General features: G+C 36.9%; 1 protein-coding gene across 1 annotated transcript in view; it reads right to left on the bottom strand.

Moving 5' to 3' along the window:
* Positions 1 to 20245, bottom strand: part of CREM (cAMP responsive element modulator) — a 65874-nt gene that overhangs the window by 21900 nt on the left and 23729 nt on the right. Inside the window, 3 exon segments of the mRNA XM_079699751.1 lie at positions 5526 to 5668; positions 5808 to 5905; positions 8678 to 8824. Coding sequence (XP_079555877.1) covers positions 5526 to 5668; positions 5808 to 5905; positions 8678 to 8824 — 388 coding nt within the window.

Here is a 20245-nt window from a genome sequence, read left to right as displayed (position 1 = left end):
ATCAATATAAATTAAATAGCAGGAAAAACTAAAATGAAATTAACTGAATGAGTTTAGTCATGTCTTGTTTTAGCTTATTATTATTTTTTTTTAACTTATGGAACTTTTCTAGCGAACATAAAAGGTGAAAGAATTTTGTGTCATTTATTTTCCCTACCCACTCATTCCAAACCTTTTTCTGTATCTGGAGTATTTTAAAACAAATCTCAGACATCATATCTGGCAAATCATTTTAAAGTAAAATCACTGGCCCATATCAAGGCCATTAGCAACCACTGAAAATAAAACACCTTTGTATTTCCTACTAATTTTACCTTGGGGACCTAGGTTTTATTAATGCTTTCTTGGACTGATGCATGCAACTGAGGCATAAAAGCTTACACATATGGCCACTTTGTTGTTTGTAATGAAGAGTCCACACAAGTCTATGAATACTGATTAGGATTCAAACAGAAGTAAAAGTGGTTTATTATTTTAGAGTATATGCACATTTATTTTCCTCTTTTAAATAATCCTAATAACATTACAGCTTGATGAAATAATCTAAATTGAATTAAAACTGAACAAATAGATTATACAGTCAATTAAATTCTACTTCAATGTCCATTATTAACTGATTCAAGCCTGATAGTATGTTATCTGCTCATAGTAGTGATGGGTAGAGGTTGAGCTCTGTTGTCCTAGTTGCTCTGGGACGTACCTAACTTTCTGTCCCGTAATGTCTCAGGTGAGCTATACTCCATAATTAAGTAGGTCGCTCTATATGCACAGACTGAATGTTGAACACACTGACCTTATGTTAAAAAAGAATTTGTCTAGAGAGAGTGTAATTCGTTAATTAACTAAGTATTTTTCTACTAAGTTAGTTTTAGTGGTTACACAAATGTCTTCATACACATTCTTATACAGTTATGATATTTAGCCTCAAATCAGAATTAACCCAAGTATGGTCTTCCCATCCCCAACTTACCACATACAATGGTAACCAGGATGCTATCATATCAACTAGTCTAGGCAATAAATTCTTTAAAAATTCCTGGTATAAAAAATTGTGTTTAAAAAAATCTGCTACTTCTACTACTCATTGCCATTGAGCACTTCTCTCCTAGAGCGATTAATATCACTGAAGCAAGGAAAATACTACTTATAGGATGAAAATTCAAGAGTTTTGAATAAAAAATTTTTTTAATTAAAAAAAAAAGTTCATGACCAAATGAGGAAGGAGCAGAATTTATTTAAATTAAGATTTTATCTGACCTCTTTTCATGTGATGCTAACATCTTTTTAACCCTAAACCTGTATATATGAGATAATTCAAACACATAAACATGTAAATGTTTAATTACTTACGATTTAAAACCATCTTTATTCCATATTGCAATAAAAGGATTCATAAATAAAACTTCATCGAATGAACTTTAAAAAGGAATAGCAGACCTTATTCCAGTGAATTCTTAGATTGAAATTCAAAAAGTGAGCACAAAACAGAAGCTGTGAGTACCTGTGCCTTAAAGCCAAGAGGTGCCTACCTCTTGAATAAAGACTAAAGAATAAATGCTAAAGAAGAATAAAGATTAAAACAGCCTCCTGCTATAACAAGAACAGCAACACCAAGGTTAAAGAGCCAGATTTACATCAAGTAGATACCGTCCTAAGTTTGCTTTTAAAGGTAACTTGGGAACATGTAAGTCACTCCTAAGAGCAGTAAATGCAACTGCATTTACTTTAGAATGTGCAAGCCTATCGCACAAATTCCTCTTACAAAGAAATGGAATTGGTGTTTATTCATTTGAGTCTCCTGAGAATTCTGAATTCTTCAAGCAATCCACAAAGTTCACAGATACCTTTCTTCATATGGTGGATTTAGGATTGACCCACTTACCTATAGTGTATAAGATGCCAGTAAAGATGAGTTAATAGAGATTCACTCTACCAAGATTCCTAGTAAAATAAAGTAGGAGCAAGCAAAGAGACAGGGATATTTAGGAAAAAATAATTTGAAGTCTTAGGTGACAGTCCTTAATTGGTAAGGGAAGAAGTAGGGTAAAGTAGACGGGGGATTAAAAAAACCCCAAAAAACCGTCTTTAGAGAAAATTTAATGAATTAAGAAGCTTCAAACATTTAAATTTCTTTACCTGCAACAGCACATATAGAAGAACCACAACTTCTACTGTTTGTGAATTCACTCCCATTTAATGCATGTCTTGAATGTCATGCAGCAAGTTAACATTCTTTGCTAATTCTAAGACTATCTGAACCACTATCGTTCAGAAATATTCTCTTGAGACAAAACAGGTTTTCTTTGACCAGAATGACTTAATTGGCATACAGCAAACCTATCACTAAGATCTGTACTTCCAGCAAAGTTTCGCAAGCGGAGGTCACTTTCTTGGTGTTACAATAATGAATCCCTGCCTATTTTAAGTTATTTTCCCTACTCCGGGAAATAGCCTGTTCTAACTTTCACTTCTTATCTTTGTGATTAAAAAAAATAAGTTGAAATAATAAGGCCCACTTCCATCATATATCTCACTTTCAACTACTAAAAATGTGACTACCTGTATATGAGAAAACCTGAATTTTTATTTTACTTCAAGTTTGACTCACAAAGTTGAACACTCCTTTTACAGTTCTTTTGTTTTTAACTCCAACTCACTACAGCAAATTAAAAATAAAAGATCTAAAACAATAATTTTTGAAAAAAAAGAAACAAAGTAAAGTTTGGGAGAAAGTCATCCATGGATAAAAGTTGAAGAATGATTTAAAATTTTTTTACAATAAAAGGCTATAAAAGGGTCTCAAAAATAGGTACATGCAAATACACAGAAAATCTCCAGAAATTCTAGTAAAATAAACTCTATTCTAAAAACCAAAGAACACCAGTAATTGTTTCTATTTCTAGATATTTAAGAATATTTAATCATTAATTTCTGTTAAGTTATTGCTAGTAAGAAATGGTTGATGAAAATGGATCTTGTATGTATAAATATACATTTAAAGCAAATGTCTTCTAAAGAAAAGTTTAAATGTTAGTATGCACTTTTCAAATGAAAGAATTATCAACATAAACAAGTGTCACTAATTATCATTTTTAACATAGGCAATATCCCTTCTTTTGAACCAATAAAATGGCAATTTTTAACCTGTGGACAGCACAGGTAGGACAACCACAACTTCTTATTAAAATAACTGCCAGGATCATACTGTATGGGTCCAAATTAAGAAAGCTAAGTAAGAAATTGTCCATGACTTCTGATGTGGCAAATAGAGAAATGTCTAACTTCTAAACATTCGATTTTCTAGTTCTCAACCAGAACTCCTGACTCCACTCCCGCACACCCACATACCCCACACCCAAGGTAGTGACACTTACATCGAGCCCCCAGCTGTAAGCACGTGCTAAGAGCACAAGAAATAAAGGCTTTGATGCTGGCTGGGGGGAACAGTTTAACGACTGGGAGTGAGACACTGCCACAGCTGGCTTACATTTCACTGTTTCATGTCAAAAGTAGCATGCCTCTCTTACCCAACAGGTAAAATCTGTTATCTTCTTTTGTCCTCACATTAACCTCCGAGTTTGGCAATCTAGTATTATTCACACTTCAAAGACTAAAAACCTGAGATTCGAAACTATCTCACTGTGATCCAGGTAGTAATTGGCAGGACCAGGTGCCACCTTCCCCACGTCATCTCCAGCTTCAACATCCTCTCCAAATTCTCAGCTAATAATCTAGGCAAATTCACCACAGCATCCTCGCCCATGTCACTTATAACGAGATCAATTCCTAAGCAGCATCAGGATATGCCAGAGAAATGTTTCAGATGACAGACAGCATCTTAGGTCACCCTCCAAACTTTAAGATGTCTTAGCATTATTTCAGCAGTAATTTCCAACCTTTTCATGACACAAAACAGAACATGATAATACGTGTACAGCCCACTGCTCAAGGCCAGAGCTGACCAGCCAGGAGGTTCCAGCAGCTCCAAGCCCTGCCCAGCCATACCAGTCCTAAAACTCCCACCATCTACTCCCAGTGGGTCAAACAAAAAAGGCACAGAAATCAGCAAAGTAATAAAAGAGAAATGAAGGTGAAAACCTCAAGGTCTAACTTTGACAGACCATGGGGAGTTTTCTTTTCCTAATGTCAACTTTGGACATATTCATTCAGCGCCCTGTACAGGGTGTGGACAAATTATACGCCAGTTCTGTCAGGTATCAGCGTAGAAGCTACCCAAAGAACAGGAATCGCCAGAGCAGAATTCGTTTAATACTGCAAATCTACCACCATTAAAAGAAAAACTCTAAAAAACTAATGACCAAGGCTTCCCCATAGATTATAGCTTGCTTTAGCATCCAGGTCATAAGTTAAGACTTGAGATCTTCTGTACGTATTGTTACTTTTTAAAGGGAAAACAGAAACTACACCTAAAATCTTAACACTGTACTTGGATCAACACAGTAATTAACGTCACACATATTCCTGTACCTAACTAGCTTGTTTAAAAAAAAAAACAAAACCTTTGTTTCTGTCCTTTTTCTCTCTTTTCCTCCCCACTTTTCTTTCTAGCTCTCATTTTAAACTGAAGTATTTTTATATATAAAACATTCTTGATTTGGGAAAAGACTAGTGCTTTAACTGAAGCAAAAAGCACAGAATTAACAGCCCATTAAAATGCACAAGACTAAATGTGAATGTATCTGTTTATTTACAGCTTTCGGTACTTAAAATTTTAAATAAAATGATCTGTCCAATTGCTTTAGTTTAAAAAAAAATCATTTTTCCATTCTCTTCTAGAAAAAGCTACAGCACAAATTAACACAGTAGAGAGTAGTGAAAAGAGAATTACATTTAAAACATAGTTTAGAAAACATATGCACCTCTTTTAGATTAGTAAGTATAAAATGTAATTGTTGGTAACAAAAGCCAACAATAATGAAATACAGACATTTATATCTTATTATGTTCACATGTATCATAGAGACAAAAACAGTAAGTTTTAAACTTTTACTAGATATGAATATACACATATAAATAAGAAAAACCCTCCCTTTATTTTTACCCCAAAGTTTTCTTCTATGAAATCAGTAAAAAATTTTTTTACTTTTCAGAAGTATATGACAGGGCTTCCCTGGTGGCGCAGTGGTTCAGAGTCCGCCTGCCGATGCAGGGGACACGGGTTTGTGCCCTGGTCCGGGAAGATCCCACATGCAGTGGAGCGACTAGGCCCGTGAGCCATGGCCGCTGAGCCTGCGCATCCAGAGCCCGTGCTCCGTAACGGGAGAGGCCGCAACAGTGAGAGGCCCGCGTACCACCACCCCACCTCCAAAAAAAAAAAGTATATGACAACTGTCAGTACAAATCTCTCACTTCTTTAACATGTACTTTTCACACTATGATACACAGTTTAGGTATCATGATGCATTTTAAAATGGGTCAGTTTAGTGTCAAAACCTGAGATGCTTCAAGGAAACTAGAGAGACTTAAAGTTAGCAGTACGTCATATGGAATTGCAGCATACATACTGTATTGCCCCGTGCTAGTCTGATATATGCTAGTTGGCACTGCCATAGCAGCGATATTAGGTGACGTTCCTTCTTCCTCGGATTCTTCTTCTTCAATCTTGGGAACACCAGGCACATCAGAGGAAAGTGCATTCAGTATTTTTCTAAAATATAATTTAACAATATAAATAATTAAGATACATGAATGAGATTTAAAACAGAACAGCTATAATGGGAGAATCTGATGTATAATTATTCTCTTTTTTTGGAAAAAGTATCATTACAGTAGGAAACTTAACTTACCTGTAAGAGGGTCTTCGTGAAAGGATTCCTCTGCGTTTATGAAAATCAATTACACTTTCTGATTCTGCAGACTCATCTGTCTCTGCAATTGTTGCTACCTATAACACAAGAGTTCCTGAAATGCATCATAAAATCCATGGTATCTCGTTCATTCACAACACGGTGCTTAAGGGTCTCTCTGTGTGCAGCACTAAGCCAGGCGCTGGGGACAGAACACACTGAGATGCACTAACCACGCTCACAACCTGGCGCAGAGGAAGAGGAAGAGCAGACAACGCTCAGCTGTAGAACCAGCCTGTGTGCAAAGGATGGCACAGATAACAGATACTGCAGAAATGCAAATGAGTGTCAGGCAGCCTTCAGGAAAGCACTCAGTGTAAGATACACAAGACCTCTAAGATCCAACCCTGAAAATATCTCATAAATCCAGCAGGGGGTGAGCCAGCGAGTGACAGAGGCAGAAAACAATACCACTGCTGACTTACGCTGGGTCTTCAAATTAGACATTAGATAGGTCCAAAGAAGAAAGAATATTTAAGCAGGTAAACACGTGGGTAACAAGCCTGGTTAAAGTTACAAGAAGTAGGTGGGGTGGGCTTGATGGCAGTAGGTCTTGAAGGTCAAAATAAGGAATTTCTCCTTAAAAGAAAGATCAGAGTTTTAAATACAATTTCATTTTTTCAAGTAATAGTATAATAACAAATAGTAAAGAAAGTCAGGAAACTAAAATAATGAAATCTCTCTACAACATGGCTGCTCTCAATATATTCAGCCATCTATCATAGGGGCTAGGATAGTTCTGAGTTTGCAAAACTCACTTTACTTAATATTACAATTATATGGGAATTTGATTTGGGCACAGTCAAAAAAGCTTATTAAAATACCAACAATGCAGGCAGGAATATATACTTCCCAAGGCACACGGATGTACATATTTGTTTACCTACACGTATGACCATGCATCTCTGGTGATGAACACCCTACACATAAGCACACTCATCCATGAGGAGAACTTATTAGAGAAACTGTCGCTGCAAATCAGACAACCATATATCATCACCAATTATTTATCACTTTAAAGTGGGCTTCCACACATCTCTCGTACAATCGTAACAACTCCCTTATGCAAGGTAAGCTATTATTTTAGAAGGTGAAAACTGAAATTCATCATTCAACAGGTAGGAATTCTAACACAAGATCCACAGACACCTATCTCTACAAAGATAATCATATCATCCATTTAACAAAATCCAAAAGAGCCTACTGATTATGAGATCTTTTCTTCCAGTACCAGCAAGGTTAAAACTAAGTAGAAATATTGATATCTGCACCCCAATAAAAGTCATAATACAATAAAGAGAGTGGAAAGACTTCTTTGCTTTATAATTAGGGTCAGAAAGAGTCAGAAAGTCCTGGAATCAAAGTTCATTGCAGGAAAGGAAAAAAAAAAAAGACAATACTGAGAATCACTCTTACATTTTTGAAAGACACAGGAGAGACACCCGTGCTGAAAAGATAACCAAGCTTTTTTTTTTTTTTTTTTTTTTTTTTTTTTTTTTTTTTGCGGTACGCGGGCCTCTCACTGTTGTGGCCTCTCCCATTGCGGAGCACAGGCTCCGGACGCGCAGGCTCAGCGGCCATGGCTCACGGGCCCAGCCGCTCCGCGGCATGTGGGATCCTCCCAGACCGGGGCACGAACCCGTGTCCCCTGCATTGGCAGGCGGACTCTCAACCACTGCGCCACCAGGGAAGCCCGATAACCAAGCTTTTAACGCATGTGGATTTATTACTTCAAGTGTCATGTTGCAACTCTCACCCTTATTCTGCAACAAACTGGATTCAAATATGCAGGAAAAGGATAAGACTGATTAAGTATAAGAAACTACATTTTCCTCAGAGATCTTTTTGTCATCAATTAGGTTCAAATAATTTCAACATTTTAAAGGACAAAAACAAACTGACCTTAAAAAGGAACAAACATAAATTCAGTAGAAAAGTATGCTTTTAAAAATTCATACTTAATAATTTACATCTGTTGATGCAAAGAAATGTTTTAGCTTCAAGAAATGTTAAGAATTTATGACCAACTTTGATGACAATAAATAACAAAACACATCTCTGGATCACAACCACAACGCTAACCACATCTAAAAAACCCAAGGTTTAATCTGATGTATAAACGTAACACCAAGTAACAATAATATCATGTCACACATATTGAATTAACAATAAACCTAAATTTCTACACTCTAATGTGAGTACTGGTGAAAACAGCATCAGTACTACAATATTTACATTACCATGCTTATCAGACATCTCCAAAGAATCCTCAAAATACTTTTAAGCATCTTTGGAGAGCATTGCTAAACAAATCTAAGTTTGAGCAGAGAGCAACAACTTAAAGGAGAATGACTCAATCTGTATATTAAGAGCTGACAATAAAACTACAACTTGAGTCAAATCTATGTATCTAGCAGGGCACAAGGCACTTCACATATAAAAAGGAAATTCATCTAAATGTTTAATAACAAGATTTGAGCATCAAAGCTACACAAAGAAAATGAGGATAAATGAATTAGTAAAAAAAAAAAAAAAAAGCTCAAGAAAGTCCAAGACAGGGGCTTCCCTGGTGGCACAGTGGTTGAGAGTCCGCCTGCCAATGCAGGGGACACGGGTTCGTGCCCCGGTCCGGGAAGATCCCACATGCCACGGAACGGCTGGGCCCGTGAGCCATGGCCGCTGAGTCTGCGCGTCCGGAGCCTGTGCTCCGCAACGGGAGAGGCCACAACAGTGAGAGGCCTGCGTACCGGAAAAAAAAAAAAAAAAAAAAAAAGAAAGTCCAAGACAAATCATCCGGGAAGCAAGCTAACCTGAACAGTTTGTATTTGTGGTGACTGAATAACGGATGGCTGTAGTGTCTGAAATACTCCCTGGACATGTACAGTTTGGCCTGAAGGTAACTGTACTAGAGTTAGAGCTGGGGAGCCTCTTCCAGTGCCTGACCGAGCTACAGAAACCTGCAAAAATGATCATCGTTGAGGATTAAGGCTGGACCTTTTCTTGGTTCTTTACGTTTTTCTTAAAGAAATACCATTCACTATTATGACTGGCCTATTTTTCCTGCTTCTAAGAAATGACAAGCAAGCCAGGGTACTTACCATTAAGAGATGGTTACTGTCCTGAAACAGTCATTCCCTGATGTGATAGATATTAAGTGGCTAAGAATGTTCCAAGCACAAAGTTCTAAAGCAGTTAAACTACCTCACTAATGACCTCACAACTACTAACTGTGAAGCCTTATTTAGGCCAGAGTATAAACCACCCTCCCTAACTTCTTAAGAGAAATCGGAGACAGAACTTAAAGATGGTAAATTATTTTTAATAAATGAAACTTCTGACATATGATATTATAGTATTACTCCAGACACAAGCTAATGCCTTGTCTCTATACTGATGAAAACTGCGGTCACTTTTATGCCCTAACAGTCAAAAAAGGGCACAGGCCAAAGAAATTCCAAGACCTCTCATGGCCCTCGCACCTCCGAACCAGAGAAAGCTCATGCCTTGGAGCCTATGTGGCCCTGACACACTTCTTTCCCCCCAACTTGAGCATCCAGAGGGGCCAGAACCATCACTTGGCTTGCACAGACAGGAGGTAACAGCCATTTACCAGCTACCTTGGGTGCTTTTGACAAAGATCCCTACCAGTAAAACACAATAAAACCTTCACTTCTCTGGACTCAAAACCTGCCAAGTTTCTAATTAGTACACAACTGTCCTAGAGGCCAGTGTAATCTTACAAACTTTGCCTCATTTTACTAAGTTTCACTATTCATTATGACTTAACTCAGAACACCGAAGACTTTGGACATGAAAGAAGCTACTAGTTTCTATCATGAGTGGTGGCAGACCCCAGAATCTAAAACAAATTTTGAAGAAAGCTTCCGTTGGACCTCACTTTAAGGAAAACCAATCATTTCCAATCTACTTACTCTAATACTTTAAAAAGAATTATTAAAGACTGGGTTTATAACAAATAATTAGATTTATTTAAAACATCATTCTCTGAGAAGGCAAACTTCTTCAGCAATCCAAAAGTAAAAACTCTTCTATCCATGCAAGAGAACCTACGCGGAGAGCATTGAATTAGGTGCCCTAGGGTGGAAAGCAGAATTGCTAAAACCAACGCCTAAGAAACAACAGCACACAAACAGTACAGAACTAATTGCTCCATTGTCCAGGTAATGAAAACCACAGGAGCACAGAACAGAAAGATCAGTATGGGCCTGAACAACAAATAGAGGCCTTGTGTAGAAGCTGCTGATTGAGCTGGGCCTTGCTGTGGCCTGGGTAACAGCTGGACAGAAAAGTGAGAAACCGGGCCGGAGACGCCCAACATGTAGCCCACGGGGCAAATTCAGCCCACCTGATCCTGGAGTTTTATTGCCTACTTTAGATTTTAGGGGAAAGAAAAAGGGCATTCCATAATGGAGCCAGCAGATTTAACAACCAGCAGTTTAAAAACCACTACATTTACTCTACAAATGTTCCCTGCATGAATTATAAAAAAGGATCCATCTCTTTGTGAACCAATTGCCAAAAGGTACTCCTTTGCCAAATGACCAATTCTCAAACTTTTTAGTCTCAGGACACCTTTCCACTCTTAAAAATTATTGACGACCTCAAATGACTTTTGTTTATGTGATTTATATCCAGCAGGATGCTGTAAACGCACAACCAGCTCCTGGGAAGGGAGAATGCTATGGGTAACTTTTGCAGATTTCTGTAATTTAAATACTCCTACTATGGCAGATTTCAAGCTACCAACGGGTGACACTGAACAAAAAGCTGGAAAAAGATGTACACAATTGGCTCTCACAAGCCAGCTCAGCCCACTGTTGGTTATATGTACTGATATTTACCACATTAGAAATTAAAACTGAGAAATGTTTAAAATACTTAGTAACTCACTTCAAAATAACAATAATGCCATTACATGATAACATAAATAACATTTTATGAAGACTACTTTCCAAGACAAAATAATTAATGACAAGAGTGTCAATGTTTTACATTTTTACAAATTCTTTTAATGTCTGGTTTAACTTAAAACAGCTGGATTTTCATACCTATTTCTGCACTGAATCTGTTGCAATATGTTATTTTAATCGGTATGTGAATAAAATATGCCTCTTACACATGTATGATTAGAAAAGGAGGAGTATTTCAATGGCTTTTTCAGAGAAATGTGGGTATTCTTCTTTGATACTACACCAAAACTCAGCAAGTGGTTGTTTCTTAAAGGTTAGTGGCCATGTGGAATCTGAAAACTTAGTTACGTTAAAATCCATTCATCTATCTTATACTTATACATTGATCTATCTTATACTCTTTAGCCAGGCATGATTTTGTAACGTTATGCGGTAGTTATTTGGAAAATACTGGCTCATTGAGTTAAGTAGATCTCCCAAATGCTGACACATTTCATGATACACTATCAGAAAATCACATTCATTAAAATCAACATCAACTTCATCAGAAAACTATAAATACTGGGAAGCTATCAAGCTCAAAATGGCAGATGGAGATTTTCCAAAATTCAAAACTGCTGCTTAAAAGCCTGAATTCTATCATTGGCAATAAATACTGTTAATTGTTTTCCTTGACATGACAAGCTTACTTCATTTTTTTTGAATTTTTGAATTTCATTTTATTTATTTTTTTATACAGCAGGTTCTTATTAGTTATCCATTTTATACACATCAGTGTATACATGTCAATCCCAATCGCCCAATTCATCACACCACCCCCTCCCGCCTCACCCCCCACCACACCCTCCTCGGTGTCCATACGTTTGTTCTCTACACCTGTGTCTCTATTTCTGCCCTGCAAACCGGTTCATCTGTACCATTTTTCTAGATTCCACATACATGCGTTAATACACCATATTTGTTTTTCTCTTTCTGACTTAACTTCACTCTGTATGACAGTCTCTAGATTCATCCACTCATTTTCTTTTGAGAAAATGTTTTTCAAATACTCAAGTTTGAACAGTCATAGTTTGGCTATTTGTCATTATTTCAAGAAAAATGATGTCCTGTTTCGGGGGGGGGATGCAGCTAGTTCTTCTTGCCTCTCATTCAATAACCCAAGTGTTTTTTTCTCAAGATCACCGTTGGTCTTCAGTACGCAGCAGAAATGCTTTCAGTGAATGTCCCACTTCCACAGCACAGAATATTAAAACAACATGTACTCGAGGGTCAAGATTTAATACAATTGGTAATATTTGCTGATTCATCAGGGACAGTCTTAAGTGAAACTGACATTTTTTAAAAAAACTGCAATTAATGTAGTGAAGACCACAATGACTACTAGCACAGTTTGGCACCACTACCACTGACTTGATCGTGCTAAAGTGCCAACAGTTTTACCCCCCAACTGTTTTTGCACCATCAGGGCAAATGCCAATACAGAGAAAAAAAGAAAATAAATCTTAGTATTACTGTGAAAATAGGTTTGTCATCCCAAACCTCCAGGCATGATTGTGTAACACCATGTGGGAGTTATTTGGAAAATACTGGGTCCTTGGAGCCTCCTCCAGGCTTCCCTGTACCACATTTTGAAAACTACTGCTCTATCCTCACGCAGCCCCTAGGTAGGCCCTGCTCACAGCTCAGAGCGCAGAGTGCTGAAGCAGGCGGCAATTTCAGCTCCACCACAGCAGCACAGCCAAAACCCACCATATATAGTAACCCTGATAGAGCATTTGTATCGCAGAGATTGAGCAAAACAGAATATACATTATACCCAAGAGTATTACTAGTATTCCTACAGACTGGACCTGTGCCTTGAGATGGAAGATAGTGCCACATTCACTTTCATGGGGAAATGACCAGCTTCAAAGAAATTAGATATTTTGAAGAACTGAAGAACAACTCAAGGAAGATTCATGGGGTTTTGATAAGTATAAATCGTGCTTTAAGTTGCTCTAATTGTCTTTCGAGTGTAATTTTCAGGACTTCAAATTATTAAACAACGTTCTATCAAAACGGCTTAGTGAGAAGAAAACCTGCTGTAGAAAGGGAGCTGTACCCACTAGTACAAAACTGTATTCCTAGAATTCTGGAGATGAGTTATACAAATCTGTAACTACAGTGAAAACTCTTAACGTCTGAACTCTGGGTAGTACAAAAAGCTCATGAGACAACTCTTTAGTTAAACTGTTGAAATAGAGGCTGAGAAGCAGCACAAGTGACATACCCTAGAGTCACAATTCCAATGTATCCTTAAAAAACAACAACACTCTTAGATCTAGAGAACCTGTCAGGCATTCTACATTCTTACTGGTTTTGCCAAAACTGATCTGTGACAAGCATTAAGCTTATAACTAATTGTACTATTAGAGTTAACAGGATAAGCATCATCATTCATAGGAAAAAAATTCACGTGGCTCCCTACCTTTAACATCTTAACATTATTATTACTCTATTGATCACATGAGCCACAAGTAAATACAGGGTGCCCTTGAAGTAGGATGTGGTCCACAGATGGCACAGAAGGAACTCAGGCAATGATTCAAGAACGTGCATGGTAGCCCCAAAGCCAAAAATGGGTAAATAAAGAAGCATCTTTTTGTTTTGTGCAAGGTGGCAGATTCAGTTTTAGGCAGGCTAGGGTGAAAGCAATGGGAGGAAACCAGGTGGAAATGTTTAGTAGGCAAGGAGAATTATGGGACTGATGCTTGGGTTAGAGCTCAGGAAATAAAGATGTGAGATACACTAACAAAAAGCAACCTATAAAGACTAATATACTTACTTTATTCACAATGTGCAAATAGAATTCTAAAGAAGCTCTGGAAAGAGAAGGGAATTAAGTCTCTCCTAAAGGACACTACTGATAGAGACACAAATTTTAGTTCACTTGAACTAAAATATGCATACTTCACGTAGAAACAGATCTTTCTTATAAACATCATATACTCATTCCAAAACTCTTTAAGAAGTAAATCTCACAGAAACAAGTCATACTTATGAATTAACTCATTCTTCTGTTCACTTAACAAATGTTTATTGGAAGCCTGCCTCGTGGACCAGTCTACACAGCAGGGATATAGCAGTGAACACGAAAAGTCTGCTCTCCTCAATCAGGAGACAGAAAACAGATGAAGAGACAAAAACACAATTTGGGGTGGTGCTAAATTCTCAAAACAAAAAAGGGTAACTGATGAGGTGGCGGGAGGGTGGAAGGAAGCTACTTAAGGTATACCTACTGTATAAAGAAAAGTGGGAAAGGAAGCCATGGGAAGATCTATATTCATCACATTCCAACAACCAAGCAGGCAACTGCTCAAAAAACAAGCACACAAAATGGATGTATTTGATATTTCATAATTTTTATACCTCTTTTTATGAGGCTCTAAAAGTGTGTATAATGAACTCATAGTAGACACAGTTTACCTTTTCTTCCTGATCCCCTGAAGAATAATCCTCTTCTATAGGATGCCTGAAACATATGTTATGCTGATGCCACCACATCTACCGAAAACCCCACTATAGACAATATTGTTAATCTGAAGAAATAAATTAAGATGATGCAATTGACAGCCTTGCTTGGCTTTGCAATTTAAAAAACTCTAGTAACGACACATAACTGGGAAAACCTTACAATGTTGTAACACAGCATTTGATTAGCACCTAGTGGACTTGCTCCAATCTGTAGCTAGTTTCCCTTATGACGGGGTTTATGATGTCACAGTGCAGCTGCAAATGTCACAGAGCCACTGAGCCTGTATTTAAGACAGTTAATAAAGGATGAAAAAATGTGAATTCATGGAATAGCAGACTTCACTATCAACTCTGCTGCCTGAAAAGTCAGATCTATATATTACCTATCTTAATTCCAAGGACTACAATGAAAACCCAATTAACACTCTACGTGAGAAGCTGGAAAACTATACTGATTTCTGTGTATTAAGACAGGATTCTCAACAGTCTGTTTCTTCTATGGAAAAAAGAAGTGTTTAAAGAATATTTCAAATATTTTAAGGCTGAAAACAGGAAAATAATATTTTAAATGTGAACACTTTAATAAAGACACAAAATATTTCACTTCATTTTTTTAAAATGTTGTATTTACTTGTGCTAAAGGAAGACAAACACAAAAGGAAAAATGTAGAATTGGTATCATTTTAGTGTCTTTAGTGTTTTTCTTTCCCATATTGAGGTTCTTCTTTTTTTTTTTAAACAGTGTGGCTAACAAATTGCCAAAATCAATGGAGTTAAATTTTACCTTGTGAATATCAACTGAAAACACTGATACAGAGGTGGCCACGTAAGACTGATATTTTTATATCTACTATGTTAAAATTGTTAGAACTATAATATGATCCTTGAATCCTTCGTGTGTGAGGCATGAAGAAATACTATCTGAAATCTATAATCTGAATTTAAAAAGGGAGAAGTGGATTCTGTTTCTGGTACTGTAATTATAAATGGCCAAATATTATGTCTCTTTAAAAAAATTCCCCTCTTGAAAGCAAAGCAAATGTTGGAATCAAGTCATTCTTAATTATATAGTCTGATAATACTTCCAATAAGCAGTGGTGATCACTGTGATGATCAGTGATGACAAAATTAGGGGTAATTATGCCTTGAAAAACAATGTCCTAGTGAAATTTTTCCCTAGCTAATCCTTATAATTTCCTATTTATAGTACTTGGAGCATCATTTTATATTCTAACCAATACTAGATGTTTTACTTGTATTTATAAAGACTATGAACACATACATGGATCTTTATAGAAGTCAAAAATCCTTTAGCTCTAGATGTTTAAAAATCAATCTTATATCTTTGTTTCAGTAAGACAAACTAAAACTGATCAAAATTTTCTAGCCAACTGCATTACAAAGTAGTAAATGTACATAGTGAAGTAAGTTGCAGTGAGATCCTGAGCCAAAAATGGCGTTTTCCCAGCAGATGTCTTACAAGGGCAAACATTGGACTCTTAACAATGATACACGTCATTTCTAGTAATGAATAGGAAATGCACGTGCCAAAAGCCAGAAGCTACAGAATGAATGCCTAAAACCACTTATTATCCAAACTACATATCAATCTATTTCTGACCAAAATCAACTCAGGAATGTCTATGTGGGAAACTGCAATTCACTTGAATTATTCTACCTTAATTCTTCTACCAATCACTTGGTATAAGTCCTAAAGAGTACTGACTAAGCAAAAGCAACCTTAAAAAATAGTAATAATAAACAAAATGTGGTATACACATACAAAGGACGAAGGAATTCCTATCACATACTGTATAGCTGAACCTTCAGGACATTATGCTAAGTGAAATAAGCCAGTCACAAAAAGACAAATATTGATGATTCCACCTATATGAAGTAGTCAAATTCACAGAAACCAAAAGTAGAATGGTGGTTACCAGGGGCTGAGGGGAGGAGTAAAAAGGGAGTTGCTATTTAATGGGTATAGGGTTTTAGATTTGCAAGATGAAAAAGTTCTAGAGATCTGTTTCACAACAATGTGAATATGCCTAACACTACTGAACTGTACACCTGAACTTAAGACTGCAGATTTTATGTATGTTTTTTTCCACACATAAAAAATAGCAATAACTATTGCCCCACATTTGGTGGGTATGATAATTAACTGACTTATTGCCAGGAAGATACTCAATAAATTGATTTTACCAAAGGCAATGAGACTGACTTCCCCATCAGTTTATAAGACATAATTCTAAAGCTCTGGGTGTTCCCGTACTCTTGGCACCAGAATTACTGCTCAAGACATAGACTAGCTATTGGTGCCAGGATTTATATGGACCACTTACTAATACATCAAAATGGATAAAATTTAACTTTTCTATGCTCTTCATATATCCAAGGTCAGAAGCTGAGTTGGGACCTAAACATGATACTATCTTATCTGCCACTAAATAATGAAGGAGTAACAGTATACAGTATATATGTATATATACAATAGTTACTGCATAGTACTGTGCATATATATATAGTATTATATATACAGTAGCTAGATGTTGCATATATTTATGATTACTCTTTGCTAACTATGCTTTTTCCCAGGTAATGCTCTCTGAAATGGTCTGGTTCAACACTGAGTACCTACGTATTACAAGTAATAGAAATGTTTAATGAAATCTAAAGCCAGGTGCCTAGGTTCTGCCTTTTATTAACTGTGTGACCTATGACAAGTTATTCACCCTCTCTGTACCTTAGTTTCCTCACTGCAAAAGAGAATGAAGAAAAACAGTACCTTTCTACAGAGCTGCTGTGAGAGCTGAGCTATATGTGTAAAGCATGGAACAGTGTCTGGCACATACTGAATTTTCAATAAACGCTCACTCTTGTTATTTTTATTATTGTTACATTTCATTTAAATAATTTAGTCAAGAATGTAAAGCTTAATTTACATGTATTGATATTAATCCTTTGATTTGGAAAGATTAAAATATTTTAGGAAATATTCCTCAAAAGTAAGGTAGAAAGAATCAAGGATTTGCATAAAAGTAGAAGTCAAAATCTGAATCAGTGACAAAACATGGCCAGACCAAATTGCATCCTTAAGTTTTTTTAGTTTTAGTCCAAAGGTCAGTTTATAAATAGAAAAGTCTAAGAACTTAGCTCCTAAAAAAACAGTATAATGAAACTTGGTCTCACCATGAAATCGAAAATCTAGTAATAAATTTTAGTTTAGATTTTCAGAGCCAAAATGTTGTGAAGGAATGCTTGCAACGTTTTAAAATTTCTAAAATAAATCCGAAGTACAAAAATTTAGTATAAATAAAATTTGGTGTAAATAAAATATACCAATTTAAATACATTCGTGACATTATATCAGAACTTTGCTTATAAAACAACTACATATCAGCTTTTCTTCTCTATACCCACTGGAGGCCTATTTAAGCATAAATAGATTTATATTACTTTAGAATGAATTTTTGATACAATATATTCTTATAAATTTATTTATTTTTGGCTGTGTTGGGTCTTTGTTGCTGCGCGCGGGCTTTCTCTAGTTGTGGTGAGTGGGGGCTACTCTTTGTTGCGGTGCGCGGGTGACTCATCACGGTGGCTTTTCTTATTGTGGGGCACAGGCTCTAGGCGCGAGGCTTCAGTAGTTCTGGCACTCAGGCTCAGTAGTTGTGGCTTGCGGGCTCTAGAGCACAGGCTCAGTAGCTGTGGTGCACGGGCTTAGTTGCTCCACAGCATGTGGGATCTTCCCGGACCAGGACTCGGACCCATGTCCCCTGCACTGGCAGGTGGATTCTTAACCACTGTGCCACCAGGGAAGTCCTGATACGATATATTTTTATACTAGCATAAGCCACTTCATCTCAAAGCCTGGCCACTACTATTCTAACCATATGAGGTTACTATAATGAACAAAGCAAACGTTTATTGAACGTGGACTTTGGGTCAAGCACGGTATTTGGGCTTCACATAAGTCATCTCATTTAATGGTCAACCGATGAAATTAGTATTTCAATTATTTTAGGTAAAGAATCAAAGAATTCAGTCTAATAAGTATTTACTTAAAACTATGTATAAAAATTAAGAAAATAATTTTGTGTCTTTAGTCTTAATCTACTTCACTCCATTACTTTTAAGTAAACAAATGACTACTACACTTAATTCAAACTGTGTGTACAGGTATAAGTTAGGGCTCTTTTTCCTTATACCAAGTACAAAGCAGTAAACAAGCCCTTAGAAAAGGTAAAACTAGAAAGTTCTGAGGACCTGGGAGACCAACTTACACTGGCAGTACCTATCATGGTATATTAACATATCTGATATCAAATAAATACCTTTTTTTTGTGTGTGTGGTACGCGGGCCTCTCACTGTTGTGGCCTCTCCTGTTGTGGAGCACAGACTCCAGACGTGCAGGCTCAGCGGCCATGGCTCACGGGCCTAGCCGCTCCGTGGCACGTGGGATCTTCCCGGACAGGGGCACGAACCCGTGTCCCTTGCATCGGCAGGTGGACTCTCAACCACTGCGCCACCAGGGAAGGCCCCCATTATTTTTTAAAAGGTATTTAAAGAGAGGTCTATTGCTTTATAAACATACCTACTGAAAGGCAAATGTCTTTCCTGAACTACTTCTGCTTGCACCATTGTCATCTAATATTGTCTCTACTTAGTATTTTCAACCCCATAACCAGGCTTTTCTCTTCTATGCCTTTTTGGAGAATGACATGTTATATCTCTGATAGGGCTCAGAAAACTCACATTTCTGAAGATCACTATTAAGATGTTGTCCTCACTATCAATGAAGTGAAAATTTCCCAAAGCCTCTGTGTTTTCCAAATGTAATTCCTTTAATAGTTTGGGGTTTACAAAGGTTACAGTAGCAAAAAATTGAAATAAGGCAAAGTAAATAATCTCTGAATCTTATTCAAAGAAGGAATTATAAAAATTAATGCTCCAGGGGCTTCCCTGGTGGCGCAGTGGTTGGGAGTCCGCCTGCCGATGCAGGGGACGCGGGTTCGTGCCCCGGTCTGGGAGGATCCCGCATGCCGCGGAGCGGCTGGGCCCGTGGGCCATGGCCGCTGAGCCTGTGCTCCGGAGCCTGTGCTCCGCAGGGGGAGAGGCCACAGCAGTGAGAGGCCCGCCTACCGCAAAAAAAAAAAAAAAAAAAAATTAATGCTCCATTTTTAAAATTTCAATGTCTAGTCTATTTTTGTTTTTGTTTTTTTTATTGTGGTAAAAAATACATAATATAAAATTTACCATCTTAACCATTTTTAAGTGTACCGTTCAGTAGTAAGTATATTCACACTGCTGTGAAACAGATCTCCAGAACATTTTCATCCTGCAAATCTGAAACTATACCCCTTAAACAACAGCCCCCTTGTATCTCCTCCCCCCAACCTACTCTTTAACTAGAAGAAAAGTCAGAGAAAAGGATAAAGAGAATAACTGTTTACTCTCAGTTATTTTGCCATTACCACTAGCGACAAACTACCTGTTACTAAAACTAAGAAGGAAGACTTGAACATCAAACAAAAAGTACCCAAATCTCATAGAAAATCAACACAAATGACAGAAAATCTCTAACAGTCTCTCAAACACTAAAACAGATTTGTATGCATTTTTTTCTGATTATAAGGTGTATAAAAACAAAACCTTTTTCTGAAATTTGACTTTGACCGCTTTATACCTACTGAAATTACCTTTGAAACACTGATTTTCATTCAAAGAAAAGTATCATTTAACACACTGGGATGAAAACACAGAGTATATTCTAAAGCCAAAAGCCAATCTTTAAAGAAATCTATTAGCTATTATACACAAAGTTATCAAAATATGAGTACAGATTATATAACAAATTCTTATTCAAACTGAATAAAATGGTGACTAATATTAACAGTTCACAAATTATTTTTACTTATATCCCTTCA

Source organism: Hyperoodon ampullatus, assembly GCF_949752795.1.
Source record: "Hyperoodon ampullatus genome assembly, chromosome: 3".
Classification (NCBI taxonomy): domain Eukaryota; kingdom Metazoa; phylum Chordata; class Mammalia; order Artiodactyla; family Ziphiidae; genus Hyperoodon; species Hyperoodon ampullatus.
The sequence above is the reverse complement of the archived record's forward strand: the minus strand, read 5'-3'. Positions and strand labels throughout refer to the sequence as shown.